Raw genomic sequence first — 19,929 nt, forward strand, 5'->3', positions numbered from 1 at the left:
TGATCCAGTTTCCAAATTGCAAGTAATTTACGTTTTTCATTATTTTCCATACGTTTTGACAGTTCTCCGACTACCATTCTTCCATGCGCTTGTGTTGAAAGTTTGAGAAATTTGAGAATCCAGCGTAGCGCGATCAGTGGGTGGAATACAAACAACAGTGTCGCCGCTCGATGGCCGGTAAGAGAAACTGAATGTTCGAAAGGTTGTTGTCTGTAATTTTTGCTGCTGGCGCCAACTGTTAGCGCTTAAGAATGAAATAAACAGTCGTTACCCTATTGATTCTGATTGCTGCATCCATCCCTGGTACTCGAAAATATTTTTTTCTAAAATCTACACAATTTCGTGGACAAAATGCCCATTTTTAGTAGAAAAACGAAATGCTGTGATAACAATCCCAATACAATAGGCAACATTTTATGCTAAGCTTATTTTACATCCAAAATCTTATAAGACTTTAGTACCTAGTAGCAACAAATTTTCAAAGTCGTGAATATAAGAAGAATTTCCAAAATGTTGATTAGATGATTAGAATAAGGTCACTTACCTTCAACACAATACTCTTCATCAACCACTTTTTTAAACGATACTTTCAGTTAGGGCATTCTTTCCATTCTACAGGACAGCAGCAACCCAGTCAGTCCGAGTATTCTGTTGGTTTCGTTCATACTTTAAAATTGTATATATTACTTATGAAAATTGTAATCGATACAAGCTTATCGCTAACTTCCCTCGTCTGCTACGCTATACGATGCTGATTAATGTATTGAACGAAACGCCCTTCCCCCACACACACCCCCGGTCGTCACAGGATCACTCTCGATCTAGACCAAGACCCGAAGGCCTCGCTAGATACGTCGGTGTCCTGCCCCCTTTTTTGCTAGTAGTCCTCCCTTTAGTTTGGGTTTTTGTTTTAACACTCGCGCACTCCCGAAGCTCCCGCCCGCTCAAAAACTAGGGAAAAATTACACTTTCAACTCGTCTTCGCCACCGGGACAATCTGATGGCAAATGGCAGAGATAGGCTGGGCGGGAGTAGTCACTTGATTCTCACAACAATTAGTTCACTGTTGTTCTCCTCCAATTAGTTCAGTTTAAATGTATAAAGTCTATTTCACTTGTTAATATGCTGCTGTTTTATGAACAATCGCTATCCAATCACTCCCTTTACTGCTTGTGCGCCAGTTCAATTTGCGCTTCGGAGACGGATTTCATGTTTTCCTGAACCAGCGTCAGGTTAGCTTTCCACGCGTGCAGCAAATCACGCAACTGTTGCCACTGCGGCCGACCGAACGTCCGGTGCATGGTGCTGGAGATGTGCACTTTGCGAGCCTTCTGGTCCATCCGGGCGCGCACCAGCTTCGTTTTCAGCACCTCGATAATGAAGGGCTCCACCTCGTTCTCACCGATCTGCAGCTCGTCCTGCAACTGCTGGAAGGTCATCTCGGGGTTGCTCTCGGCCAGCTGCATGAACGACAGGAGACGCATCTTCTTGATGTTCTGCTCGTGGTTGAGTCCTGTTGAAGTGCAAGAAAAAAGGAAAGATTTGATTCTAACTTGAGCTTGTTTGGCCGCTTGTGGTTGCTACTCCAGTTTTGCCAAATCAGCTGTACCGATAACCGAGGACTGATTGGGACTGACAGACAGATTTTTCATGGCAGCGTGATAGCCGAGAAAACGATGAGTATATCCTTCTTAATATAAATTGAAAGGTATATCATATTAACTAATTATTTAACTAATAACAAATTTGTTCCACAGAGCTGTTTACAAAACACCACACATAATCCCTTCTTTCCCAATTACTTAGGCAAAACCGGCAAAACACTACACTACCGCTATAACACGGATTTCACGCCAACTCGACACGCGATTGGCAGCACCCCTTCAGAATTCAATGAAACTTTCTGGATGTCAAAAGTATGTGAAACTAAGATACTTTGCATATTTTGTTTTTTTCAAAATCGATCTAGACTAACATTTGGAAAGGGTCAAAGTTAGTTTACTTTTTTATAAACCCGTATAACTCAAAAACGGTAAGACCTGCAAACAAGTGTTGTATGGGGGACTGTCGTGAAATTTCCTGACGTTTTAGAAAAAAAATATTGAAAAAATAAAAAACATTTTCTGCTCTGAAAAAAGAAATGATTCAAAACTTTAAAGTCGATTTAAAAAACGCCCACTTCAGATTTTGATCATCCTTAAGCAAAAAGTTTCGTAATTAAATTTACTAAAAGTCGTCCATACATTGCAAATTGGGCATATTTTAGAGAAAAAAGTTTTTCTAACATCGAGTCCAAAAGTCCAAAATGAATTTGTTTTTTTTTTTTTTTTATTTCGCTTTAAATAGTCTAGTATGATAATATTTTCAAGTGATAAATGAGTTTTAATCACAAAATAGATCATATTTGTTTTATTGGGAGTAGTTAAAAGAAATAAAACGGAATATAATACAGAGTTTTTTTTAATCAAATTCAATTGATCTCGCACCAAACCGCTTATGAGAAACTCAACTCAGTCTAACAATCCGATTGGTTATTTTATGATTGGAAAGATATCACAATAATATTTAATTTCTTATTTGGTCAAAGCTAATCTTAACAGGTGTCTGGAAAGGGTCAATATTATGCTTATGAAAAAAGTCGTGGTTTGTTTTTATTTTTATTATTTACATTATTTTTGGGCTTTACTGAATAAATTGAATATTTTTGGTTCATCCTCTGAATCGGTATACCGTTTGGCTGCAATGTGTGTATCACTAATAGGCATAAAACAATGATATTTTTGGGTACCAGGGACAGCTTTAACCTTATCAAAAAATTCCACCAATTAATCTGACATTTTAACATATTGTTCATTAGATATATAACAGAAATTTAATTTTGTGATACATGTATCAATTTGTTTCACTGCCCAGTCGAATAGTTCTCGCGGAGTTGCGATTGTGTTTCCATAGTATTTTGCAAGACTTGCTCTTTTTGCCATTCGCTTGAGAGTGCCACCAATAGCGTCACAGGGGCCTTTGCCGTGGGATGTGGCAAAAAAGTGCCACTCTGCTTCCAATCCATGTATTTTCTTGAAGTTACATAAGCTGAGCATGAGTTATGAGATTATCAACTTTTTCTAGGTAGATAACAATACAAACAAATTCATTATTTCTTGTTCATCTGGCGTTTAGTAAGTTTTTTTTTCACAAAACTTTTTTCTAGAAGAGAATTTAATGGGGTATGGATAAGGTTGTTACTTTTCCATGTTTGCAATACTGTTGTGATACCTTAGACGGAGTTGATTTTCTCATAGGAAGAGGCGAAGTCCATTGATTGCCTGCATTTAAAAAACATAATCACTGTATAATTCCGTTTTTTTAACTATTCTAAATAAAAAATACAATCTATTTTCTGATTCAAACTCATTTATCACTTGAAAACACAATCATATTTGACGGTTTAAAACAAAATCTTTGAAAAAATAAATTTCAGTTTGGGACTTAAAAAAATTGAAGTTAGAAAAACCTTTTTCCCTAAAATATGCCCAATTTGCAATGTATGGACGACTTTTAGTAAATTTAATTACGAAACTTTTTGCTTAAGGATGATCAAAATCTGAAATGGCCGTTTTTTTTTTAAATCGACTGTAAAGTTTTGAATATATTTTTTTTTCAGTGTAGAAAATGTGTTTTTATTTTTTCAATTTTTTTCTCTAAAACGTCAGGAAATTTCACGACAGTCCCCCATACAACACTTTTATGTAGGTCTTATCGTTTTCGAGTTATACGGGTTTATAAAAAAAAGTTAAAAAAACTTTGCCCCTTTCTAAATGTTAGTCTAGCTCGATTTTGAAAAAACAAAATATGCAAAGTATCTTAGTTTCACATAGTCTTCACACCCAGAAAGTTTCATTGAATTCTGAAGGGGTACTGCCAATCCCTTTGTCGAGTTGGCGTGAAACCCGTCATATGTATGACTGATTCCATGTTCTTTTGACCTTGCATCATTCATACGTGTAGTGGAAGTCTAGAGTAGACGCAAAACTTAAAGAACCTTCTGGTCAAAGATGTTTCGTTGCCTACTTCCCGGTGTATTATGGAAGGTGTGAGTTTTTAAACTTATGCTGGAGACTTGGCCCTTGACCGCCTTGTACATCATTAAAATAAAATAAAATATTCAAACGGGAAGGTCACTTCAAGACTTAAACATTTTGTTCAGGTGCCAGCGATCTTAGCATTGCATAGCATAGCATAGCATAGACTGACTGTACATGTCAATGGTTGCTACTCCGTGATTGATCGGAACTGGTAAGAATTGCACTACGATCCAAATGAATAAGGGATGGGAGTTTCCGCTTACTCTCGAAGTGCAATTTTAGCAGATCTAATATTATTGATCAATAACGGCGCCGGCCAAGTCCTTACAGTCAGGGGGGATGGTGAAGGAATGTTAGGGTATAATGATTGTTGCTTCTAGAGACCGAGAATACCTCTGCATCTCCACAATCACCACGGGAAGGGTGTTTATTAGTGAGGGAGGAAAAGATCTGGCAGTCACCTCTGGTCGATGATGCGATCCATGGACAAGGGGGAAATATACGACTTATATTTAAAGCTAGTTTTGTATTTTTGTCTCGAGAAGTTTTTGGTAGAAGCTTTAAAAAATACGTCAACATCTATAATGTCGAACAATTCAAAAGATGTTTTTATTAATGACGAAAACTGAAAATTACATGTATATATTTTAAATTATATGGAACAGGAATAATGCCGACACTTGTAGTGACGAACTATACATAGTTTGTTTGAAAATTACATATGAGTATTACCTTACATTTTGTCTCGATATGGTAGAAGTTTTAAAAAATACGTCAACATTCACAATGTCGAACAATTCAAAAGATAATTTTTAATAATGTCAAAAAGAGAAAAATATATGTATATTGAAATTGTATAAGGAAAAAGCATAATGCCGACACTTATAGTGACGAACCATACAAAGTTTGTTTTAATATTATTTAAAAATTACGCTTTCAAGAAAAAAATGTGTTATCACAAGCATGAAACGAACTCACCAGTTGGTAATCCATCCTCGACTGAACACAAAACTTCTTGGCGTCCCGAAAACAAACCGTCTTGCTTGTGCCTTCCCGAATAAAAAATACAATACAAAAACAATATAACGTATTGTAACAGTACCATTCAATATATTGGAAATACAATACAGTATATGTAAAATGACAATACAATTACAGTACAATATATTGTTTTGAACAGTTCACTGTATGGGTAATGAGATTTTTGCAATATAATGTATGGGTGGTTAAGTATCGTAACAATACAAATTTAGATATTTTCTCATACAAACATTTTGAAAATACAATACGATATAATGTTCATGTATTGTCTTGATTAGCAATTCATGTATTGTTGTACAATACAAAAACGATTCAACGAACTGTATCATGGTTGCATTCGTCGTTACAGCTAATGTCAAGTGACTTCTAAAAAACTACTTATTTTTACTTTTAGAATATTTTTCACCCAACATTTCTTGCTTTCTGAACTTGTTTTGTTTATTTCTTTCAGCAAAGCTACATAGAAAAAGCAACAGTTGTTTTACGCGAAAATAGGAATTTGAACAAAATTGTAAGGTATAAAACCAATTAAAAACAATACAATGTTCTGTTACATTATATTATATTGTTTTTGAATTGTATATCCCAACAAAAATAATATTGCTTCGACATTCAATTACAATACGCTGTATTGTATCCAATACGTTATATTGTACATTAATGGTTTATTCCATTCACTGAATGATACGTTTTTATCCGGGTTCCCAAATACCTACCCAGCAAGACGCCACAAAAGTTCAATCTAATGGACGTAGTGGCTCTACCAACCCAACAAAAAAAAAAGACGCTTCAAAACAGAAAAAAAAATTCTTCGGCAACGAAACCACGCGCGAAACTGTGAGCAAAACCTATCTGACGACGCAAAATCGAACCGTCCTGCTTGGGTTTCACGAAGCACTACCCAGCAAGACGCTCCGAAACAGGGGAAAAAATCTCCGGCGACGAAAACACGCGCGAAACCGTGAGCAAAATCTATCGGACGACGCAAAACCCTGTTCAGGTGCCAGCGATCTTAGTGATCTTATCACGTTGTCAGTTCTTGGGATTTTCTACTCCCCAGACTGTGAATAGAGTGACTGTAATCTGTACGCCACCTGGTGTTTGAATTCTGAATTAAAACATTCACCGAGTGGAAGTCAACAGTCTTGTGATCGACTTTGCCGAAGACAGTTATCTCCTAAACCTCTTTATTTTCAATATATTGCCGCTACAAGTAAGGGAAACGCACTAATTTCCGGCACACAAGAATTCTGTGCCAATTTTCAAATTTCCATACAAAGTACGCCAAAATCGTATGAATGAGTCAAAAATTAGTGCTCTTCCCCTACTGACCTATTTATAGTACGCTGAGCGTTCGGGACTTCTGTTCTAGTTTTAGGACGCTGGGCGGATATACATTAAGGCGCCCAAACCCTATGCTTCTAGCCTAATATTGAACTTTAACAAAAATGATCCATTTGTTCACATCATATGTCCCGTTTTTATCCCAATACTTTCTGGCCAACCTATGTTTAGCAGATTGCCAATGTATCAGATGTAAAGAAATAGATACAAAGATAGATCTAATGTAACGATTACAAGTCTGTTTATGGTTTTGGCGATTTCTACGCACGTGGGTATGTATGATATATTTTGAGAGAAAGAAGTAAGAGATAGATGGATAGAAGCATTGTTAACGGACAGCCTAAGAGAAAATATGTTTGAAAAAATATATGGAGAACCCTACATGCACTGCAAATACTTCAAACGAAAGTTTTCGATTCATATTGTATGAGAAATATTGGAATAACATTTTTAACTTCGGTTCCAAAATTGGCCAATCGCATAGATTACTGATGAGAGTGGCCAAATTAGGTATAAGTCTTCTTCTTCTTCTTCTTTCTGGCGTTACGTCCCAACTGGGACAAAGCCTGCTTCTCAGATTAGTGTTCTTATGAGCACTTCCACAGTTATTAACTGAGAGCTTTCTTTGCCGATTGACCATTTTCGCATTCGTATATCGTGTGGCAGGTACGAAGATACTTTATGCCCTGGGAATCGAGAAAATTTCCTTTACGGAAAGATCCTTGACCAGTGGGATTCGAACCCACGACCCTCAGCATGGTCATGCTGAATAGCTGCGCGTTTACCGCTACGGCTATCTGGGCCCCTAGGTATAAGTATAGAAGCTGGAACTAAAATGAAATATAGTGTTTCTTTTATTTTTTGGATCAATTTGGCAGAGCCGTAGCGTTGCCTCCTGGCGCCCTTGGCGAACCTCTATTTGGGCAACACCAAAGTGTAAGCTCATTTTCTTTCTTTTTTTCATTGTATTAGTTTATGATAAACATGACAATAATCAAAAGAATTCTTTTTGACTTTCTATAGCTAGCTCATTAAGCAATTTAATTAAGCATAATACTGATCAAACTTGAGAACTATCAAAATATTCTAATACATCATACTATTGGTAAACTACTAAAAACTCTTGATTAGGAAAACTATCAAACCATTAGTAAATATTGTCAAAAAAGATTTTTTTATTCTAAATTACTAATAACATGACTACAAAAACCTCTTTTTTGGAAGATCAGCAAGTATTCAAAACATCCCCAAGAAAACTCCGTTGCTTTATTTTTGGATTTTTTTATAAGACTTTCTTCTAATATTTTAAAACAAATGATTGGTTGATCCTTTCAATACAATTCCGCAGAAAGAAATGTTTCATTAAAAAAAACTTAGGTCTTTATAATTTAAAATTTGCAATAAACTAATTTGTGGAAATTCATCCAACCATAATACAAATGAAAAATAAAACAGAAGATTTATAGAAAAAAGCAGAATTTTAAATTTGAAGAGAGACCGAATAAATATTTGTTAGTTCACAATTAATCATTCTTTTTCCAAAATTACGGTAAGATTAAATCTGTTTTGGTCAGTGTGTTTTTTTTTTTTTTTGAGTTTAAGAAAATTATTTTCATAAAATTATTTTACAACCATGAGTAGCGGTTATGTAATAATTGTATCAAGGACTTCAGAAATTTGAAAATTCTGTGTAAAACTATATGAATATAAGCCAATCATAACATTCAAAGAACCCTTCTCAGAATTATTCCTAGTTTTCTGTCACAATGACATCAATGTGACAATTAAATCTTACGGAAATCCTGTTCAAAATTATGCTGTGCTCCAGAACACATGAGAATCTTATCTGTAATTATGTGTATTCCTGTTAAAGATCCCGTAATAATCCTGCCCAAGATTTTTTTTAGAATACTATTCTTGGTAAGATTTATGTTAGAATACTGCTTAAAAGTTGTTAACAACTATATTTAGTTTACTGTGAGATTCATGATCAGGAATCGTTTGAAAGATAGTATTGGAATAATACTCAGGATTCTATAAAAAATGTTTATCGGGATTTTCGTGGCAAATTCGATTATTATGCAAATTGTGAAATTATGGTTTTTTGCGGACTCGATTTCTATGCAGCAACTTATCTTCAAGATTACTTGGAAAACAGTTTTACCTATCAATTGATCATAAAAACGTGGAAGCATTCTTGTTAATTCGCATAAAAATAATCTTAATTACAACGGAGATTGCAGCATTAAAGAAGTTTGCGTAGAGTCTAGCTGCTTAACTAACTTGTTTTTTTTTGTTTTGCTTTTTTCAAGTCATAATAAAAAAATAAATAATCTTAGAAGAGTTAAAATCAACAAAGAGAGTCAATAAATTGAAATTTTATCTTAATTTAGAATTAGAGCGAAGTAAAAAATGCATTAAACAAATCTTAAAGACAATAAGTGAACTCCTGTGCATTGGAGTCAATTTTGACGATGATATTTTTCAAATGTATTTGAAAAGGTAAACAATCTTCCGCAGCCACTGTAAACTTGTTTGCTTATCGATGCTACAAACAATCACATAAGAAAAAGATAAATAATTGTTCAATAATAACTCCAAGAATTTCTCTCAGGAACCTTCAATTTTATATCCCAGCAACTTCTGAGACACTTTCAGCATAAATTAGGGGGAAGTCCTCTAGGCCCGGACACTTTTTGTTTTTTGGTAATATTACAAAATCTACATTAGTTTTACCGTTAATTTTTGTACAGTATCAAAAATTCACATTATTTTAAGTAAAAACTCGCATGAGAACAAAAATAAACCTTTACAATTAATTTTTATGATGGATTACATTATGTACCAAAAATGGTGTGCACTGAAATGTGTCCTCTATGGCTGGACACTATGTCCTCTATGCTCGAACACTATGATTTTCACCGTCAAAATTTACACCAAAACCACAGAAAGGCCAAGGGGTGCTTCGTATGTCAGCACATGCCTTGTGGGTTTAATCTTTGCATGATGTACAGCGTATGAAGCATATCATAGGCGAGATCATAGGTCAGTTCCATAAACTACTTCTTGATCAGCGCCATAGATCAATTCGCCATATCAGTCTATGTTGCATTAGCGGTTGCTCGTATTCAGATGAAAATGTCTTCGAAAATTCAACGCGTTTACAGTTCTTCACAATTTTTTGTCAGCTCAAAGGTTGAAGTGTGCTCTTACGTACTGTCAACTCTCCCTTACTCGACCTTCGTATCTCAATATCTAGCTACACGGGAAAAAATTCTGTGGTAAAAATAACTATTTTAGCTGACTACGCCCATACTTAAAACTACCATGGAAATTCAGACCAATTTACTATGTTTACGGTACACCCCACCGCATTACTGGTACATTTGACAGAAATAATTTACAACAATCGGATTCCAACTACAGACATGGTAAAATCAAGCGCATTCCTGGTCTGCTGAAAATTGCCGGTGCGAGCGCTTAAGTTAACCCCCTAAAATGGTAGTTTTTACCGCACAATTTTTTTGCGTGTAGAGAACCATAGTAAAATTCTACATTTTCTAATAAATTTTGCATTGTGATTGATGCAAAACTTACTGAAGTCAACGTACGGAAACAACTCAGGTTAAATTATAAGAAACATTTTTGGCTACACTTGTATGAAATTTTCTCGTTTCACATTTTTTTTGGTAGATCGTATCAGAATGAAACTTTTAACAGCTACTGTTTGTTTACGTTTGGACATGAAAACGTCATAGTTTGTATACACTGCAAAAATGTGTTTTGGTATCATCCTGGAATACTAAAATCTTAATATCATTATTCGTTTTTGGAAAATTCAAACTGTCCGGCCATAGAGGACTTCCCCCTAATAGTCATTAGACTACCAAACCCGTCTGTATAGGTAGTTCATTTCGGTTCTAAATTGACATTGACTGTGATTCAACCTATGAAGATGAACCAGCTGTGGGGCAAAATTCTCCCTAATACAAATAATAATAACAATAATGACTCACCCTGAGAGTTGACAAACTCCTTGTGGTTCTTGTAGAACTGCAGATAGCTGGGCAGCTTTTCCGACACGAATACCGAGAGCAAGTCGTGGATCAGTTCCCCTTCCAGGAACCGCACCGGTTTCAACGACAGAAGCGGATCCAACAGGAAGGTGTTGGGATCGGCCAGCGCCGTCACGATGCACTTCATGGCATCTTCGCGGGCATAGGAAGCATTTTCGGCCGTGTAGGTTCCCAACAGTTCGATCATCACCTTCGAAGCCAACTCGCTGTTGGTGTCCTTCAGGACGTCATGCAACAGCCGGTACAACTTCTGCATCTGTTCGTTCGACGGAGGGCACTGGCTGAATTGGGACTTCAGCTGATCAACGCCGGAGAAGACCTCTTTGACCTGGTCGGCACGCTTGGCCACCTGAACCAGATGGTAGTAGACGTGGTACCGCAGTGGGGAAGTCGGTTCCAGGTTGCTGAACAGCCGCCACAAGCTGAAACGTTAAGAAACCGTTAGAAATGTAAATCGATGATTGAATAACATTCCCCAGAATTCCGTTCCAGAGAATGAACTATTTACCTGAATGTACCGTTTCCCAAAATTTCAATCCCCAGAGGGCACCATTCTCCAGAAACTTATACATAGGGAAAGTGTACCAGTTATGGCTATAGTGGATCCCTATTTGGCTATATGTGTTTTCTCAAAAACGTTCACATTTTTAATATTTTTGAAAGTTTTAACATCAAGATATATTTGATATCAAACTACTTAAACACACATGATTTAAAATTTGAAAATAATCAAATTATTACGTATGACGAAATAGGGAACCTTTATGTCCATAACTGGTACACCTACCTGTAGTAAATCCAAATAGAGCTTAGTGACATTTGAACACACGTAGACTAGCATACGCTCGTCATACACAGTTTGTTTTTGTTTTCCTCAAAGAAACTTGCACACCCTTTCCAGACTCATCATATGGATATATTACCCAATTTGAAAAAAATATACCCGGATGCTGGGTGTTTTTCGAGACAGAGTGCATATTGTTTTCCTCTAAGGTTCACAACTACTTCTACACTAGGGCACCCATACCATTGGGCGTGATAACCACTATACGATATATCGCCTATTTTATTTCTTCCTCACACTACCCTAGTTAACTTTTCCAGTAATCAAACCTTTTTTCGACTTGTACCACCTGACAATCACCTAGATATCTACTTTTTTGACGCAAAACTGCTTGCTATTCGACTTGAGAGACCTTGCATTATAAATAGAGACTAGGGTGATGTGCTAGTATCCATCGTATTAAGTATTGATCAGTGGGAGCTGCAATTTTCCCAGTATTGTAGTGAATGATGCTGATACAAACCGATGCCAAACAAGTCTTTCTGAAAACGGCTTTAGCATTGTACAATAACATTTTGATAAATCTTGATCTGTTTTTGGAAATAATGCAAAGAAAATGCATCTTATCGTATTCTCAATCCGTCGTATCGTTGTCAACTCCGTCGCAATCAGTTTCCAGATTCGTCCCACAACTTACGGCTCACTGTGATGTATTGAGTGGGTAAAACACAATATATCAACGCTATAATAAAATGTTTTACTAGAATATATAGATCTACGGGCATCTCCCTCCATTCCTTCAGCATGATGAAATCTCGCGTTTAGTATCATAAGGGCGTATCTGCAGTGATCGATTTCTCTTCGTCGATTTTCTCTTCTGCAAAGTACTCGGCTGAGTCAATGTTTTCGTTTGCTATTTATGTTTTAGCAGAAAATAGTAATTGTGTTAGATATAAGTAAGCCATGACTTTGGTTTAAATAAACTTTTCACTTTCTGTTCACACGTTAAACGAACAAGACGTTTTCTTTCTTATCTGAAGATACAATAGGTTATGGGCCTATCGTTTTCAAGCCGAAGCTCTGAAAATTCAAGATGAATTCCGGAAGTCAAGCAGCATCAAGCGGCAGTTCCGTGCAAGGGATTTCAAGTCTGCCAGGAATCGAGCGGTTATCCGGACGAGAGAACTGGGCTACGTGGAAGTTTGCCGTTCAAACGTACCTCGAGCTGGAAGATCTCTGGGAAGCCGTCAAGCCTGCGCTGAGAGAGGACGGAACGTACGAAGCCGTGGAACCTGCGAAGGACCGGAAAGCAAGAGCCAAGGTAATTCTTCTCCTCGAACCGGTGAATTATGTTCACGTAAAGGAGGCGAAAACGGCACAGGAAGTGTGGGGAAACCTGGAGCGGGCGTTCGAAGATTCCGGTCTAACCAGGCGGATCGGTCTCCTTCACAAGCTGGTGAAAACCGATCTGATGAGCTGTTCGTCCATGTCCGAATACGTGAATCGGATAATTTCCACGGCCCATCAACTCAACGGAATCGGATTCAACATTTCGGAGGAGTGGATTGGTGCCCTGCTGCTTTGCGGTCTGCCGGAGGAATACAGGCCAATGATCATGGCCCTGGAAAATTCTGGAATCAGAATCACCGGCGACGGGATAAAGACGAAGCTGCTTCAAGAGGTGCAAATTCCATCGGCTGATGCGGCGTTGTTGTCGAAGGGTAAACGTAACCATGGTAACCCCAGCCACGGCAACGATAGCAACCACAACCGTGGAAATCAATCGAAGCAATCCACATCATCGAAGGGACCGAAATGTAGGAAGTGTCACAACTACGGGCACATTGCGAAGGACTGCAGAAGCACGAAAAAAGGAGACGCTTTCTGCACCGTCCTGTCTACGTTCGAAGCCGCCAGTGATGCTGACTGGTACTTCGATTCTGGAGCCACGACTCACATGACACGAAGCAAGGCTCTGTTGCAGAACGTGAAGCCGTCCAGTGGCACTGTGGTGGCCGCGAACAAGGCCGCTATGAAGATCGAGGGAACAGGAACCGCTGCTCTCAAGCCTGTCTGCAAGGACCATGGAAGTGAAATATCCGTGAGCGATGTCCACTACATTCCACAGCTGTCCGTGAATCTCCTCTCCGTCAACAAAATCGTAAGTAAAGGGTACTCGATGATGTTCGACAACGCTGGCTGCAAGGTGATGAATTCGACCGGCGACCTGGTGGCTACTGGATGCCACGAAAATGGACTATTCAAGCTGGAACAGCACGAGCGCAGCGGAGCCGGCAAGGCGTTGGCTTGTCCGACGGATGATTCCATGGACGTTTGGCATCGGCGAATGGGCCACCTCAGCGAGGCGAATCTGAAAAAGCTAGCGAGCGGTATGGTGAGTGGCATGAATTTCAATTCAAGTAGCATTAGTGATTGCAGCGTGTGCGCCAAAGGAAAACAGTCCCGATTACCATTTGGCAAAAAGGGTTCCCGAGCAAAGGAATTGTTGGATGTCGTTCACTCGGATATTTGCGGTCCGATGGAGGTACCGTCGCTAGGGGGTAGCAGATACTACATCCTGTTTGTGGACGACAAATCACGCTGCATGTTCATATACTTCCTACGAACGAAATGCGAAGGTGAAGTTTTGAGGGTGTTTCAAGCTTTCCACGTGATGGCTGAGCGGCAGACCGGTTCGAAAATCAAAACCATCCGAACCGACAACGGGCTGGAGTATACCAACAGGAAATTCCAGAGCTATTTGGAAAAGTTTGGTATCCGGCATCAGCGAACGAATGACTACACATCGCAGCAGAACGGTATGGCTGAGAGGGCAAACCGGACAATCGTCGAGCGTGCTAGGTGCATGCTATTTGAAGCAAACTTGCAAAAATCCTTTTGGGCAGAAGCGGTTTCGACGGCGGTGTACCTCATCAATCGATCACCGACTCGCGGTCATGGGATGACACCCGAAGAATACTGGAGCGGAAAGAAGCCGGATTTGTCCAACATTCGGATCTATGGAGCAAATGGTTCATGTCCCGAAACCGAAGCGGCGTAAGTGGGATGCGAAGGCCCATGAATGTCGTCTGGTTGGATTCGATGAAGACACGAAAGGCTATCGTGTATACGACCCGGCAACAAAGACTATATCAAGAAGTCGAGATGTAACGTTCATCAATGAGAGCGACGCCGGTACACCGGCGGCAACAACCAAAAGCAGCAAACCACTGATTATCAAGCTAGACGTAGAAGAGGCGGTATCGTTTCCCAACCCAGAAGAAGCTACCGGCGGGCATCCGACTCCCGCGGATGGTGCAACAGGTTCAGTTGAAGTCGATGAAAGCGATTGGGACGAAGAAGAATTCGAAGAAGCAGCAAGCAACATCAGTAGTTCTTCCACAGATACCGTGACTGACATCACCGTGCTCCCCCCACGACAAACTTCAAATCCACCTCCGTCACAGGTGTTGAGGCGCAGTGGTCGGGAGCACAAACTTCCAGGCAAGTATAGAGATTTTGCTATTTCGAGCAAAGGCTTGCCCTGTTCTCGTTTTTCCCAGATTCCTGCAATCGATGACAACATCCCATTGAATTCCGATGTGGCGAGCGGTGAAGCAAGCGGTTCATCCCTGGGTCCTGAGCACTCGAGCCAATTCACTGGTGTGGCCTCTCAGCAGCAGAGTGACGAACAAGCCACGATTTCTGACGACCCGACCACGCATCAACAAGCAATGAGTCGAGATGATTCGGACAAATGGAAGGTTGCCATGCAGGAGGAGTTTGACGCTCATATGGCGAACGAAACGTGGACCTTGACGGAACTTCCTGAGGATAGGAAGGCGATCCGTTGCAAATGGGTCTACAAAACGAAGCTGGATGCCAATGGAAACCTTGATCGACACAAGGCGCGACTTGTGATCAAAGGGTTTTCGCAACGAAAGGGGGTAGATTATGACGAAACTTACTCCCCGGTAGTCCGTCACAGTTCGCTGCGATATCTGTTCGCCATGGCGGCGAAACACAATTTGGAGGTTCAACAGATGGATGCTGTCACCGCTTTTCTCCAAGGTGAACTGACGGAAGAAATCTTCATGGAGCAGCCTCCGCTGTTCGTCGATCGGCGGAATCCATCCTTGGTGTGTCGCCTCAACAAGGCGCTATACGGGCTGAAGCAGTCCAGTCGAGTCTGGAACCAGAAGCTGGACCACATGCTGAAGCAGTTCGGGCTGAATCAAGCGAAGTACGATCCCTGCGTGTACTACCGCATCGAGGGTAGCAGCATGATATTCGTGGCAGTCTACGTGAATGACGTTGATATTCTCCAATGACAGCGGATGGATTGAGCAAACGAAGGCGTTCCTGAGTGGTCATTTCCGGATGAAGGATCTTGGTGCGGCAAAGAACTGTCTTGGAATCCGAATCACACGGACGGATAGAACCATAGCGCTTGATCAGGAAGCGTACGTAGAAGCGATGCTGGCAAAGTTCAACATGGCGAACTGTAAACCAGCGAAGGTGCCGATGACCGACAAGCTCACGAAGGACATGTCTCCCAAGACGGATCAAGAAGCGAAGCAGATGACCAACATTCCGTACCAGGAAGCAGTTGGAAGCCTGATGTACCTCGCTCAATGTACTCGACCAGATATTCTGTATGCCGTGAATCAGTTGAGTCGGTACAATTCCAATCCCGGAATGCAGCACTGGGGTGCTGTGAAAACCCTGTTTCGCTACTTGCGCGGAACAGCATCGATGAAGTTGGTGTACCGCAAGGATGGCGACAACAACATCAATGGTTACAGTGATGCAGACTGGGCGGCCGACGTGGACGACAGAAAATCCACCACCGGCTACGTTTTCACGCTGCAAGGGGCAGCTATCTCGTGGTGCTGCAAGCGCCAACCGACGATTGCCTTATCGACCTGCGAAGCAGAGTATATGGCACTGTCTGCTACTGTTCAAGAAGCATCGTGGTGGCAAGGACTCACTGCACAATTCGGAGCGACGGGTCCAATATCCATCAACTGCGACAACCAGAGCACCATTGCGATTGCTAAGAACGGTGGCTACAACCCTCGGACCAAGCACATCGACATCCGTCACCATTACATACGGGATGCGCTGGAACGAAGAATAATAAATATCAAATACATTGAATCGGACAATCAACTCGCCGATGGCCTCACGAAACCATTACCACGCATGAAGCTTGAAAAGAATCGTGAAGCCATAGGAGTCCTAGCTTAAGGAGGAGTGTTAGATATAAGTAAGCCATGACTTTGGTTTAAATAAACTTTTCACTTTCTGTTCACAAGTTAAACGAACAAGACGTTTTCTTTCTTATCTGAAGATACAATAAATTGTCCTCCGTCATCGTGCATCGTAAAATGTTCCGAAAATGGTTTAAGTTTCGTATACTAAGCCAAAGAGAAAATCGACGAAGAGAAATCGATCACTGCAGATACGCCTGTATGATACTCAACGCGAGAAATATACTAATTTCCTTTAAAATTCATTGCTCTTGACCGTACAATTATAGCATTTGCTCACAGTACAGTAAAAACAACACAAGCAAAGGAACCGTATTTTTACGTCGAGCGTCGCGCACACATTGATGCGCACAAGCTTTTTTTTCTCAGTACGACGGATTGAACTTTGTTTATATTCTCAATTATACGCGGCGTTTGAGGAAATTTCGTAAAGTTTGGTGATTGATTGAAGTTTTACGGCGTGTGATTGGAATGCAATTTTTCAGTGAAGTAGAACGAAGGTTTTCCATAGTGAAAATAAGTGCCCGGCGAAGTAAGTCACCCACGGGGGCGGGAAGAAACTTGTGTTCGAAAGTGGTGTGACTGATGTCGATCGTTAAGCATTTCTCTCAAATCGTGTTCGTCCATGCGATTTCGGTGAAAAAGTGAAAAGTGGATAATTGAACTGAAGTTATTTATCGAAATACAGTAGTTTCATTGCATTTTTGGTGTACAGGTCGACGAATCATAAAAGCTTTCACAAAATTACATTCGGAAAATGAATCTATGTTGCAGGTAAGTTGGAATACCCGCCGTAGTGGAACATTTTAAGTTTGATACGACGAATAGTAGCTCTTACGACGAAGTAGAACGAAACCCTATGTAGAGACTTTAATTAAAATATAAACCAAATCTTTGAAAACAGACCTGCTACCATTCTGGGGAGTAAAATTCTGGTAAACGGTTTTCGGGGGAAACAATGTTCTGGGTAATGCTGGAATTTAGAATCCTAAATCGACCTAAAATCTAAAACCAATACTCACGACTGCAGACAAACTCTAGCCAGATTGCTATCCGGAGCTCTGGTCATCTTCTCGCAGAAAGCAAGGATCAGATTCTCGCCCCGCTCCAGCGGAATTGACACGATAATCGAAACGACACTGTTGAGAACGGCATCGATTTCCTCGAGCGTATGCTGTGTGCCATCCTTGAAGCACACGTCACACACTCCGATGATCTTGTGCAGGTCATCTTCGATTCCCTTGGAGGACTTCTCCTCACTAATTTCAGCACCCAGAGATTTGAAGAACTTCCGCAGCTCTTGTGCCTACAAAAATGAAACAATAAGAATAAGAAAACAACCTCCGATAACCTCAATCTTTGGGCTGTCGACTTGAAGCAGGGAAGTAAACAAAATTACACCCCAAAATGCTCCGCCACCGGCCGAAAGGGCTATTAATTCCGGAACTCACCTGATCGTCGATCTCGGCGTCGATAAATACCGCTGGTCCTTGCATTTTGCAGCTGATTTTTGGGGAAATTCGCAGACACCGTGAACCGCAACACGTCGCGAAAAATGAAAGCAACTAGCTGGAAAAGAGCGATTTTGACGTTTTACCAGCGAAGCCGCGAGCCATCAGCGATGTTTTGACACTGCTGCATCGCACACGTACACTAATGCACAAAAAACGGCTTGGTCTCTGGTTCACTCAAGGCAGAGTTCAACCAATGTGATGGATTTTACTAAGGTGGCGCAGATGATTGAAGCGTGCCACTAGTTCTCTCTTTCATTTTCCCGCTGTTCTTATGCAGCGCAAATAGTGACGTCACTATTTGCGCTGCATAAGAACAGCGGGAGAACAAAAGAGAGAACTAGTGGCACGCTTCAATCATCTGCGCCACCTTAGTAAAATCCATCACATTGGAGTTCAACTCAGGGGTGGAGTGGGAATTTTTAACCAGAACAAAAGTTGTTACACGCACGTTCAAAATAAACGCTTCATTCATTCGGGTTTGTTCATATATTTATTTCATAACGTTAAAAATGGCCTTTTTGATACCCACTTACCCCCTCGTAACGCATTTTGTATGGATATTTCTAAAATTTTGTATGAGCTGTAACATCGCAAGGACACCCACCCACCCCCTACAACGTTATGAAATTTACAAGGGGGTGGTCACTCTACACACTTCGTTGGCGCATATTTTTTTCATGCTGTGCCATCAGTGCGCCAAGGTGCGCCAAGCTTGCTATTTGGAATAATGCTATAAAAATCCATTGAACTGAAATAACAGGAAAACATTCTCAGCAAGCATTGACATCGATAATTTTCTTCTCGTTTGCGTCAGAGAATATTATTATAAAAAAATTCTCTGGATTGCATCTTGTTCCATAAATTTTAGGTGTTCTAAGTAGGATCAAGATACCTTGACCCTTGGGTAATGTCGCATGGTGTTAAGATTACTTTGACGGTAACGGCTGATATCGCTTCACCAGGGAAGGCTTCCGACGGTATTCCAAGATACGTTTCACATAATCGAAGAAAAAAAAACGGGAAGGCCAAATCACTTGTGTGACATACGTATGACTTCAATGGGAAGGTTTGAGAAACGGCCCTGTTGTCTTGAGCCGGTAATGAAATATGGAGCGTCGACGGTTATATACGGGATAAAATAGGGTGGCGTGGTTGAACAGGAAGGAGTGTATAGGGGAGCTGTGGGTAAATAATTGAACAAATATTACTTTTGACTGAGTAACGCAATGAGACGTAAGTCATGTTGGACCACTTAAAATTGCTTCACACAATAAAACTTTCAAGGAGGCAAGGGAGGACATTCCCATAGAATGATGGTCATATTTGGGCGTTCGCCGTAGTATTTTGTGTTTCAACTTGATCTTAGGTTTCCTAACACATAAATATTTTTGGTTGGTTGGTTTGACTTTATTAACGAGATTTTTAGCCCTAGGCTAGTTCATCTCGGGACCAACGGCTTTACTTCCCTTCCGAAGGAAGTCGTCACTATAACTTTTTACGTCATAAGTGACTATGTCGGGGATGGGATTCGATCCCAGGTCCTCGGCGTGAGAGGCGAGTGTTCTAACCACTACACCAGGTCCGTCCCCCATAAATATTTTTCCCTTTGTTCCCAACTTTGGGATTCGCTATGAGTTTTATTAAAGAGGTAAAAAAACTACAGGGGACAAGTGGTACTGGTGTGTTTTTTGTTCTCTTTTTAAGGCAACATTTTCACGTTATATTCCTGGCTATCTCTGTCAGCAAACGATGTTCTAATAGCGTCAATCTGAAATAAAAACAAATTGATAAATGGGAAAATAACAAAATAAGCATGAT

At 40.3% G+C, this 19,929-nt stretch overlaps 1 protein-coding gene across 1 annotated transcript; it reads right to left on the reverse strand.

Moving 5' to 3' along the window:
- Positions 1 to 644: 644 nt before the first annotated feature.
- On the reverse strand, positions 645 to 18,207 carry LOC5564581 (eukaryotic translation initiation factor 3 subunit M). The gene is made up of 4 exons (XM_001648894.2): positions 18,049 to 18,207; positions 17,620 to 17,903; positions 10,481 to 10,962; positions 645 to 1,513 (listed from the first exon to the last, which is right to left on the reverse strand). Exons 1-4 carry the CDS (start codon positions 18,091 to 18,093, stop codon positions 1,164 to 1,166), a joined length of 1,161 nt encoding a protein of 386 aa, XP_001648944.1. The 5' UTR covers positions 18,094 to 18,207; the 3' UTR covers positions 645 to 1,163.
- Positions 18,208 to 19,929: the final 1,722 nt, after the last annotated feature.

The sequence above is a fragment of the Aedes aegypti genome, chromosome 3 (genome assembly GCF_002204515.2).
Source record: "Aedes aegypti strain LVP_AGWG chromosome 3, AaegL5.0 Primary Assembly, whole genome shotgun sequence".
Lineage (NCBI taxonomy): Eukaryota > Metazoa > Arthropoda > Insecta > Diptera > Culicidae > Aedes > Aedes aegypti.

What these genes read in the sequence shown, in the direction of transcription:
- LOC5564581 (XM_001648894.2), bottom strand. Translation starts at nt 18,093, where the DNA reads ATGCAAGGACCAGCGGTATTTATCGACGCCGAGATCGACGATCAG. An exon ending in ACGCCGAGATCGACGATCAG is followed by an intron (nt 17,904 to 18,048) that starts GTGAGTTCCGGA and finishes TCATTTTTGTAG; the next exon opens with GCACAAGAGCTGCGGAAGTT. An exon ending in GGAGTTTGTCAACTCTCAGG is followed by an intron (nt 1,514 to 10,480) that starts GTGAGTCATTAT and finishes GCACTTCAACAG; the next exon opens with GACTCAACCACGAGCAGAAC.